General features: G+C 41.3%; 2 protein-coding genes and 1 long non-coding RNA gene across 8 annotated transcripts in view; 1 reads left to right on the top strand and 2 right to left on the bottom strand.

The window, feature by feature from the left end:
• LOC126918181 (uncharacterized) overlaps positions 1-4911 on the top strand; it is a 61249-nt gene extending 56338 nt beyond the window's left edge. The window contains exon 2 of the long non-coding RNA XR_007711256.1: positions 4564-4911. This is a non-coding gene — a long non-coding RNA (uncharacterized LOC126918181). The remainder of the gene's footprint in view (positions 1-4563) is intronic.
• Positions 1-11634, bottom strand: part of LOC126917633 (aminopeptidase N-like) — an 87863-nt gene that overhangs the window by 15167 nt on the left and 61062 nt on the right. For both annotated transcript variants that reach the window (XM_050724731.1, XM_050724739.1), the window contains one exon: positions 917-1266. In XM_050724731.1, coding sequence (XP_050580688.1) covers positions 917-1266 — 350 coding nt within the window. The remainder of the gene's footprint in view (positions 1-916; positions 1267-11634) is intronic.
• Positions 1-11634, bottom strand: part of LOC126917643 (aminopeptidase N-like) — a 143167-nt gene that overhangs the window by 71045 nt on the left and 60488 nt on the right. The window lies entirely within an intron of this gene.

The raw sequence follows: 11634 nt of genomic DNA, 5'->3' as shown, positions 1-11634 counted from the left end.
TTATGTATTAAATTATCTTCAAATCTATTTATTAAAAAGGGACTTATATTCTATTTATAGTTTCATAGGGCAAATATGATACTAAAAATGGATAATTTAATTTTTATTGGAGCAAAAGTAGAGAATGAATAAATAAAGAATTAGAAAATTCACTGACTAAATATTACTTCCTAAATTCTTGTTTCAAAATCAGTAATTTGATGGTGTATATGAGTATAGGAATTTTTAATCCAGTCTTTCTAGTACTACAATAGTTATACTACAGAAGATTGATTATTGGAAATATATAACCATGAAACGCGCCATTTCTTCATTTTTCACATTAATCGTATCAGGATATTTATTATTTTTAGGCATATTTCATCCTAAAATGAAAATTATTGATGTTAAACCTATAGTAATAAATTTCAATATATGTATATTCAGCGTATTTCATCCATATAAACAAAAAAAATTCTTTAGATCTTTGGAATTCTTGAATTTTTATATGGTTTGTTTAATATGGTATGTTTCCGCTTTGGAACTATTTACGTATTCAATTTGTTACGAGTTCGAAAATATGTTATGTTGCGTAGAAATTATGCGAAAGCATGGATAATGTGACGAATATATTGCCCAATAAAACGTAAAAAGAAATATGTTATTTCATGTATTACTACTGTTGTATTAGTATTAGTTGTTGTAATTTATTAGTTGGAAGGAAATGGTCCCATACTTTTTAATAGGGTTATAATTTCAACTACGTATTCTATAAATATTAAAACTATATAGGATCAAAACCCTACAATGAAAATGTATTGATTTCATTGTTATATTTTAATCTTACAAGGAATCACCCCAAAATCTCCCATTAATTGATGATGATAATCATATTCTACTATACTAGACATTTTTAAATATAGCCAATATTACACACCTGCTTGCTGCGTATTCACAATAATCCACCTCTCTGTCTTATTAAACCTTATTATTTCATTACGGCCTGGTTTTAACCACATAATTGGAGATGTATTATTAAAGTCCATGCTAGACGACTTGACGTAAGTTATAGGCACCCACCAGTTTGCGTCATTTTCAGTTTTATAATATGAAAATCGTTCTTGACTTAACTGCAGTTCCTTGTCATGGTTTCGCTTCACATTCACAACCGGATATCCTGCGTTGTTCACCCATCCGTCCATGATTTCCCCGAACGAAGCTCCATCCCATTTTTTATTCTTTCCAAGATGCTCGAAAAGATTTGTCGAATTTGCAACATTCTCTGCACTGCAAAAATTATCTCTCGTTAATATGATTTGTCGGCATAACAAAAGACGAAAACTTGAAAAACCAATAACAAACATATGTAAATATCTTCTAAATGAAAAATGTTTACAAATATTTAATTTTTATTTGGGAAGTGTATATGACTGCAGAGTCACAGTGACAAAAATCTTATTTTTTATGAGTAGTTGAACGATACTCTAAAAATTGTTGTCGTATTCTTTCAGTTCATAGCCTAAATTACCTATTGTGTTTAAATATTATTAAATCATTTTTTTTTTATTGATCTTATTGAGCATAGCAAATACGTGTGCTTCTTCTGGATACATATATCCCATTAGGTTTTTCATTTCCATTCCTAAGTCAAGGTTGTAATTGTATATTTTAATCTTGAAAAAGGTACCAAAAAAGGAGCAGTAGCGGAAGACTTGCGGAAAATGCTAAATATACGTGTAAACTCCCTAGAGTTCATATGGGATAGGTATTCCTTTTGTTTTACGGGTAGCACGACAGGCTTTGTTTCACGGACAGAGCGATCTTCTTTTGTTTTACGGACAGCCATTTTTGAGAGGCACTCATTTTCCCTCACAGTTCGCTGGTGAGTGCCGAGGCGTGCAGACATGTGTCCAGTGCCCTGCGAAGTCCACAAAACAGCACGTGACCATCCAGTTGCTGCTGAGTGCCGAGACGTGCAGACGTGTGTCCAGTGCCCTGTGAAGTTCACAAAACTCCACGTGACGCCCATCTGTCGAAAGCGAATCCAACTAACCTAGCTAAGGGTTAACAGCCTCTCGACTAGTTCTTTCACACTGAATTAACTAGCTTGATGATGGCTCTATCATTCCCAACAGGCTTTCCGGAGCTAAATTATAACACTGCCGTTTTTCCTCCGCCGTGGCAAGGGGGCAACACATCTATCCTGGTAAACGACCATCACACGAAAAAACGCAAGCTGGAACCAACCAAGACAAATGTGAACAGGAGTCAAACTAAACCACCAGCCAGCCAGGTGACTACCTTCAATAGATTCTCAATACTGGAGTCTACGGAAGACTCCATGAATACAACCGAAAAGGTAAATAATCTCCATATTCAAAGAATTTCCCCTCCCCCACCAATATTCATTGACGACGTAATCGACATACAGTCAATGATAAGGACTATTGAAAAAGACATCAGCAAAGTGGACTACAAGTTAAAGATTAACAACAACAACGTGAAAATTCTGCCGACCCACCCAGATGCCTATAGAAAGTTAACCAAGCTTTTAAAAACGTTAAACGCTAAATTCCACACATATCAGCCATCTTGGCCATGAGGTAACAAACATAAGCAACATTAAACATAGAATCTCAAAAAACCCACTATCACTATTCTTCATAGATTTAAAATAAAAAGGGAACAACGAAGAAATCTACAACGTCAACCGGCTGATGAACTCCATAGTTAAGTTCGAACCACCTCTTATAAAGAAAGAAATAGTACAATGTAAAAGGTGCCAAAGGTACGGCCACACGCAGAAATACTGCAACCATAAATTCCGGTGCGTAAAATGTGCAGGTAACCACCCCACTGACCAATGCACTAAATCCCCTGAAACCCCCGCTAAGTCAATCCACTGTCAAGGAGAGCATCCTGCGAACTACAAAGGATGCTCAGCACAGAAAACACTACATAATATTAAGTATCCAAAACTGAGACCTAAGGTCATAACCATACAAGAACCTAGACCCCAAAAACTCACCTCACCATCAGTATCCTATGCGCAGGCAACACAAGGAAACGTAAACAACTCGCGAACCCACAGTGCACACACAGAAAATAGAATTCCCACCCCACAAAACACAGACAACTTCACCAGACTCGAAAAACTTATCGAGAAGCAAACTGAGCAAATTAACAACTTGCTGTCACTACTCACACTTTTCATGGACAAATTCATACGCACAGAAGCAAAATAAAACCAATGCGAATAGCTCCGTGGAACGCCAACGGTATAGCTCAGCACAAATTTGAACTAGAACTATTCTTATAACAACAGCAAATCGATATATTGCTCATATACGAAACCCACTTCACCGACAAAAACTACCTCAAAATACACGGCTACAACTTCTACCACATCCAACACCCCAGCGGAAAGGCCCACGGCGGCACCGGAATCATGATCAAATCAAACATCAAGCACTACGAACTTCCACCATTCCAGAAAGACTACCTCCAAGCAACAAACGTAGCAATAGAAGACTGTCATGGTACAATCACCACTTCAGCTGTATACTGCCCTCCCAGACACTCCATGACCAAAGAAGACTTCGACAACTTCCTGGACACCCTGGGCAATAGATTCATAGCCGGAGGAGACTACAACGCCAAACACACCCAATGGGGCAACAGACTGGTTGCAGTAAGAGGCAAAAACCTCCTCAACAGCATAAGAACCAACAACCTCAACTACCTTACCACATACGAACCCACACACTGGCCCACCGACACAAACAAAATACCCTATTTCCTTGATTTCCTCATAACTAAAAATATCTCGTCAAGACACGTCCAAATCAATTCCTCGGCTGATCTCTCCTCTGACCATTCCCCCGTGATAGTAACAGTCAGTTCAACTATCATCGAGAATACACCTAATAGCTCCATTCATAACCAACACACCAACCGGCAGCTCTTTAGAGAAATCTTCACACACACAACTTCAGCCTCAACTTCACTAAAAACCAATGAAGAAGTCGAAGCAGCCACGGAATACCTATACACGAGCATAATAAACGCTATCCGCTTCTCCACATCGGCAAGAACGTCCATCAGCAAACACGAATATCCCCAGTACATATTAAAAAAAAATAGCAGAAAAACGTAGACTAAGAAGAGTATGGCAGACCCATAGAACACCGGAGGACAAACGCAAACTAAACAACGCAACTTGAAAACTATCCAAAACCATATAAAACTACAATAATGACTATTTTCACAAATATCTCGCCAGCTTGTCCCCCACAGCCGACTCCAACTACTCACTATGGAAGGCCTCCAGGAAACTCACGCGCCCCCCACAAATAATACTTCCAATCCGCCGCCCGCAAGGCGGATGGGCGCGTAGCCCTATAGAAAAAGCCAACCTATTTGCCAAACACTTGTCTGAAGTATTCAAACCCCATTCCTCCGTAGCTGCAGCAGACGTTACCGAATACCTGCACACACCCTTCCAAATGTCCCCTCCTATTGAACCCTTCACTTCTGCAGAGATTATAGAAGCAATCAGTCGCCTAAACCCCAAGAAAGCAGCAGGTCACGACCTAATAGGAAATAAAGCAATCAAGGAACTTCCCATAAAAGGGATTGCACTCATCGCATCAATCTTTAACGCCATCCTCCGCCTTGAACACTTTCCTAAGGCGTGGAAAATCTCACTAATGACCCTCATCCCCAAACCCGGTAAACCAATATATGAAACCAGCTCCTATCGCCCAATCAGTCTCTTACCTACCCTGTCTAAACTATTCGAGAGGATGCTCACGAATCGTCTCCTTCCACTCCTAGAAGAATTGAAGACTCTCCCAGATCACCAATTCGGCTTCCGAAAACAACACTCAACAGTAGAGCAAATCCACCGCATAACCCACATGATCAACCAAACCCTTGAAAAGAAAAAATACTGTTCAGCGGTATTCCTAGACATCCAACAGGCATTCGACAAAGTATGGCATGAAGGGCTACTCTACAAGATCAAAAAGATCCTACCCCACCCATACTACTCCATCTTAAAATCCTACCTAACCAACAGACAATTCATAGTTAAATGCCTAGACGCCGCTTCCGCAACATTCCCAATAGAATCCGGCATACCCCAAGGTAGTGTCCTCGGACCCCTACTGTTCTCCATCTACACTGCCGACTTACCTATTGTTACGCCGCGCAACACATCTGCATTCCATCCCGCGCGGCGCGACAGCCAACGGTCTACGTGCCGTCCTTCGAACCCTCCACAGGCCTAAGGACCCACCATAAAGTCGAAATTCTAACTGCATTGTTCGCACACATGGTTTAAGTCAATCTGTTTGCCAGAAAGGACTTTCTAATTCCAGAAGTGTTTTCAGCTGGTTTTTTAGAAGGGTCCTTGGGTTTATTACGTACTCTTAAGAATTGCGGAGAAAGCAGGTAGTGGCCTAACGAAAAAAGCGGAGATCTCCCTAACGGAAAATCCGAGTCTCCCCATAAACAATGTCGCCTAGGACCCAAGTTAGTGGGAGGCTTCTTCCTCCTATCTTCCTTCCCAACATTGGTCATAACCAATCAGCATCGCGGATCATTGCTCTCACTTTCCTAACTGAAAATGTAAGCAACGAATCCGCGTCCTTCGTTCAAAGGGCACACCCATACCAAGCTTTCCTCCGCATTCACATTAGAATAAAACTTTAGAGTTTGATCGTCTCTCACGGTGCCTAGAGTTCCTGCATTTCCTACAACTCTCACCGTTCCTGTATCTTTCTGAGTTCCTTCATCACTTCTCAAGGTGCCTACACGGCCTAGAGTCTTCTAAGGCTCTCACTTATCCAGAACTCCGACAGTTCCTATAACACTCAAGGGCCTAGAGCGCCTAAAGCTTTCCTTCTCTCATCCAAGACTAACCCTTCTCTCGTGATCTGTATCTTAATCAACGGCGTTACTACTTTGTGTGATTTTATGAAGTGTTGGAAATATACATTATTATAACTCTGACTCCCAGTGTTATACCGCATTAACCACCCCGATTATCCTAACCGAAATACGGGGATCGAACTATTCGTGGTGTCGATTATTCTAATCGTAACGGGAATTTACGACTCCCGTTGACGCGTATTCTAACGACCGCGTCTCCCCGCGATAGCTCGAATAAACACCTATATCAAACGAGGTAACAATAGCAACATTTGCCGACGACACAGCACTATTAGCTACCCACGCAGTCCCGGCAATTGCCTCATCCACTCTCCAGCGAAGTCTCGACTGCATGGATAAGTGGTTCCAAAAATGGGGCTTCAAAATCAACGAAATAAAATCCTCACATGTAACCTTCACGCTCCGAAAACAAACCTGCCCCCAGGTCACCATTTACAACACAATAATCCCAAGCAAGAACTCCGTAAGATACCTGGGCATGACCCTGGACAGGAGGCTAACTTTGAGAAAACATATCTTAGAGAAAAAAAGCAACTAAAGGAAAAACTAAGAAAATTCTATTGGCTCACGGGCCGACGCTCCAAACTAAACATACAGAACAAAATAACCCTCTACAAGGCCGTAATAAAACCAGTCTGGACCTACGGAATCCAACTATGGGGAACAGCAAGTAATTCCAACATTGAAATACTCCAACGCTTCCAATCGAAAACGCTAAGATCCCTATTAACTGCACCTGGTATGTTACCAACGAAACAATCCACCGTGACCTCAAGATACCTACAGTCAAAGATGAAATACACAAGTCCAGAAGCAGATATAACACAAGAGTCAACAACCACCACAACCCACTAGTCACCCAACTACTGGACACGACGGACCAGATCCGCAGACTAAAAAGAAAATACCCCCTAGATTAAATCCTTAGTTTCTACTAGAATCAACAATATAAAACTATTATAATCCATGTCATTGTATCACGCCAAATTAAGTTACTGAAAATTCTCAACGAGAATTGATTGTAAATATTCTAATAAATAAAAAAAAAACTCATTTTCCCAAACGGACGGACAGAGAGTTACATTAGAGACAGACAAGGTTACAGAATAGTTATTTAAAATTTTAAAGACTGAAGAAGAAAGATCGGTAGCTCAGGACGTTGAAAATCGATTCTCGATTTTTAGGTTAACATGGTACAAAACTTGTTATTTCTCACACATATAATAATTGTTATTTATTGTTATTAACGGATATTAATTGTTGTTTATTTTTGTATTTCATCTAATTACTTTATAATAACAAAAAAAAACTCGATTTTTAGACTACAGAAACGATCCCTGAATTATGCCATGATTTACGATCTTACATACGTATCTACAATATGTATGAAAGCACAATATGGAAAAATGTCAAAACAAAGGACAAAGACAATCTGTATGAGTTGCGAGATTCCCCTTTGCAAAATATTCTGTACAAAATATTATGTATAATAAGAAATGATAGGTTTATAAATATGTATATCTATTTGACCGCAATTACCCGATAGAATTACATACCGACGCTAGTTCCGAAGGGTTTGGGGATATATTGATACACAAGGTAAAAATCGAGTAGTGGAGTACTATAGTAAAAGAACCAGCCCCGCGGAATCCAGATATCACTCCTATGAACTCGAAACATTAGCTGTCGTAAACGCCATAAAACATTTCCGCCACTACCTGCATGGGTGGGAATTTCTTGTTGTCACGGATTGCAACTCTTTAAAGGCGTCTAGTAGTAAAGTACATTTGAATGACAGGGTACACAGGTGGTGGGCTTACTTACAAACGTTTACCTTCGACATTGTGTATCGGAAGGGCAAGCGAATGGATCACGTAGATTTCTTTTCGCGAAACCCCACAGGCGTTGACCCTATTAAATTCGACAAAATCAAAGAGAAAATAATTAATCTGGCCGAAATTTCGGAAGACTGGCTATTAGCGGAACAACCTCGTGATCCTCAAATCTTGGAAATTGTCAGGAAATTGCAAAACGACGAGCTCGCGGAAGATATCGCGAATACTTATGAGTTGCATGCAGGTACCCTTTACCGCAAAGTGTAGCGGAGGGGCAGAACCCTCTGCTTGCCCATTGTTCCGAGAGGCTTTAGATGGTCCGTTATTAACCATGTGCATCAGTCAATTATGCACTTGGGTTGGGATAAGACGCTCGAGAAACTGTACGAGTATTACTGGTTCGAAGGAATGGCGAAGTACGTTCGTAAGTTCGTAAGGAACTGCCATGCTTGTAGAGTTTCGAAGGTAAGATACAAGCCGAACTACATCCTATACCTAAGACCAGCATACATTGGCATACGGTCCACATGGATATAACGGGCAAGTTGAGTGGTAAAAGCGATTCGAAGGAATACGTCATTGTGTTGATCGACGCCTTCACTAAATTTGTATACCTGCATCATACCCGTAAGATAGATTCTCTTAACACCATTAAAGCGCTTAAATCCGCTATGTTTTATTCGGGAGTCCATGTTGGATAATAGCGGTGCAGGGAAGATGTTTTATGGATAAAGAATTTCGCGAGTTCTGCGAAAGCAAACGAATTAAAGTTCACTTGATAGCGACCGGTGCCAGTAGAGCTAATGGACAAGTAGAGCGTGTTATGGGCACGTTGAAAAACATGTTCACGACAGTAGAAACGACCGGGCGGCTGTGGCAAGACACGATTGGGGAAATACAGCTAGCGTTGAACTGCACCGTCAACCGCGTGACTAATTCGAGCCCTTTACAACTACTATTCGGTAGATCGGCGAGAACGTACGACCTATCGCTACCCGACAATATCGATGAAAAAGATGTCGATATCTCCGATGTAAGACAGCAGGCCGTACAGATCATAGAGGGTAACGCCCAGTAAGACAAAGAAAGATTTGATAGGAACAAAGCTAAAGTGGTTAGGTTTAACCTCGGCGACTTCGTACTACGCAAAAACGAGGAAAGAAACCAAACCAAGCTAGAGCCAAAATTCAAGGGTCCATTCGTAATAGCAGAGATTTTGGAAGGAGATAGATATATTTTAAAAACGTTAGACGGCAAACGATCGTATAAAGACAGTCATGACAGATTAAGAAAAATGCCGGACAGTCGCGTTCCTGCTGAGTTGGACGTCGCTAGTGACAGCAATGACAGTGACCACGACGATATGAGCACCTCGATCTCGGAAGATCATTAGCACAAAGACCGTAACACCTTACGGAGTATGTTATGAAGCTCGGCTAAGGGGCAAGTGATGTGTTCACGCGCATCATGAGCTATAGTGTTATGAAGCTCGGCTAAGGGGCAAGTAATGTGTTCACGCGCACCATGAGCTATAGTGTTATGAAGTTTGGTGTGGTCGTGCGATCTACAAAAATGGGATCCATTGGGGTACGAAATCGGGACTGGTCCATTTCGCCGTTCGGACCCGACTGATAATCCACAGGATGCAACTAGTACTTCCAATACTAATTACAACGTTACTAATTCATGTTCTCCTCTATTCCTTTTGTTGTCAAACATCCGGACAAAATTTTGTTGTTACACTGGACCTTCAGCTTATTTAGACATTAAGTTAAAATGTAAACAATGTTAATTGTACCGAGACTAACGTTAGAAAACTCAATATTGTAGTTATACCCGAGGACGTGCGATAGTCAGAATGGCCGTGTCGGAGATGAAAGAACACCGGAACCCCTCCTTGGATTCGCGGGAATAGCGTAACTTTGTAACTTAGCATAATCAAATTTCGCTCCGTTTGTTCGAGATTTATGATCATGAGCTTTGGGCTCGAGGCGACAACCAGTCGCCGGACGTAGTCGCGGTCAAGGGATGAACGTTTTGTCTAACAAAGGCATGAAGTAACTCTATAGCTCTCCTAAAAAGAAATACTTGGGACGGGGCACGACGGTAAGCATTTCAACGATTTCTGTCCCGTGGCACGCCACACGCAGACTCTATTCTTCGAGTAAGATGATTACCAGATGTCGACGCGTCTCCACAGTACATGTTCAGCTAGCCCGAGGACCCGCTATAAATATTATGATTTGTTTAACTAAAGTCCTTCAAACCGACAAAGAGTCCTCGTTCCAACTACGAGAAAATAGGACAAATCTATTTTCCTCTTCTCGAACTCTCTCTTATGGGCGGCTAGCACCCTTCCCTAACCACCAACATGGAAATTGACCAATTAACAATATCGCCAATTTCCCTCACTTTCCGAACGAAGGCTTTTCTCCACGAATCCGATGATTTCGTGCCCTTATGCACACCCATCATAGTTTTCCTCGACAGCGTTACCGTGATGGAGAACCACTCTCCCGTACGATCTCAAAGACGATTCAAGTAACTCTCAGATACGTAGTGATTGCCCCATGCATTAACATTGAGTACAACTTAGACGCTGAAGAAAAGAAGAATACGTCATCCCGTTGACCGCGGATTCATTATTGAGCCTAGGATCATTGTCATTAGCTTCTCGAGTATCTAATTATCGCGATTACTTGTCCAATTCCATCATAGTCATATTTGCACTAGTAAATATCTCCTCTATTGCATAATGATCACGTCTAGCGCTAATAGGGATTCGTTTCACGCCCTTAACCCTAATTTTAATCTTAACGCCAACCCGACATATATATATGTCAGAGATGGAGAGACACCGGAGCCTTTCGTCGAAACCGGGGAAAACCCCTAATATTGTAGTTTGGATTCCACCATAGCCGTAATTAAACAATCACCGTCCTTCAGCCCAATTGTAATTGCCTGGAATCTATGAGAATGAGTTTGGGTTCGAGGTGACAACCAGTCACCGAACGTAGTCGCGGTCAAGGGACGAACATTTTTCTAACAAAGTCATGAAAACGTCTATAGCCCCCCATAAAAAGAAATAGTTGTAACGGCACTCGACAGTAAGCATACTAACGGTTTCTGTCTCATGGCTCGTCATAAGCAGACCCTATTCTATGGGTAGGTCGATTTCCGGTTGTCGAGACATATTCGCAAAACATCGGCAGCCAGCCTAATGCCCCGTCATAAACCTTAAACCTTAATTAACGAAAATAGGCAAACAGTCTTTTCCGTGAAGGACACTTCCAAAGACTGACCAATTAACATCAGCGACATTTTCCCTCACTCTCCGAACGAAGACTTGTCTCCGCGAATATAAAAGACCTGGTGCCGCTAGAGAAGAGAGCAGTTTTTCCTAAACAGCGTCACCGTGAGAGCTTCGAGTACGATTTCATCGACTAAGGTATAGACTTTCGATAGAGTGCTTACTTCGCGTGCTAACTGAGAGTACCACCTAGGCGTTGCCGACGAGTAAAGAGTAAAAGAGTCCCGTTGACCGCGGATTCGTTATCGGACCTAAGACTATTGTCATTCGCATCGCGAGTACCTAACCGCCGCAGCATATTTGTCAAACCTCACATCTCCATACTTATGTCAATAAACTCTGGATCATACCGTGACAATGGCTACTACTGGTGAAGATTCGTTGCCTGCCCACACCTCCAATCCTACTGGCTCTCCGACATATATATCAGAAATCAAAAGACATCGGGGCCTTTCTGGAATTTTTTTGAAGATCCCCAATACTTTAGTCTAGACTACTTATTATAGCTGTACTTAAATAATAAAACATAGAAGTAGTTTTTTATGATTCAATCCG

The sequence above is a fragment of the Bombus affinis genome, chromosome 1 (genome assembly GCF_024516045.1).
Source record: "Bombus affinis isolate iyBomAffi1 chromosome 1, iyBomAffi1.2, whole genome shotgun sequence".
NCBI classification, from domain to species: domain Eukaryota; kingdom Metazoa; phylum Arthropoda; class Insecta; order Hymenoptera; family Apidae; genus Bombus; species Bombus affinis.
This window is presented reverse-complemented; position numbering and strand designations above follow the sequence as displayed.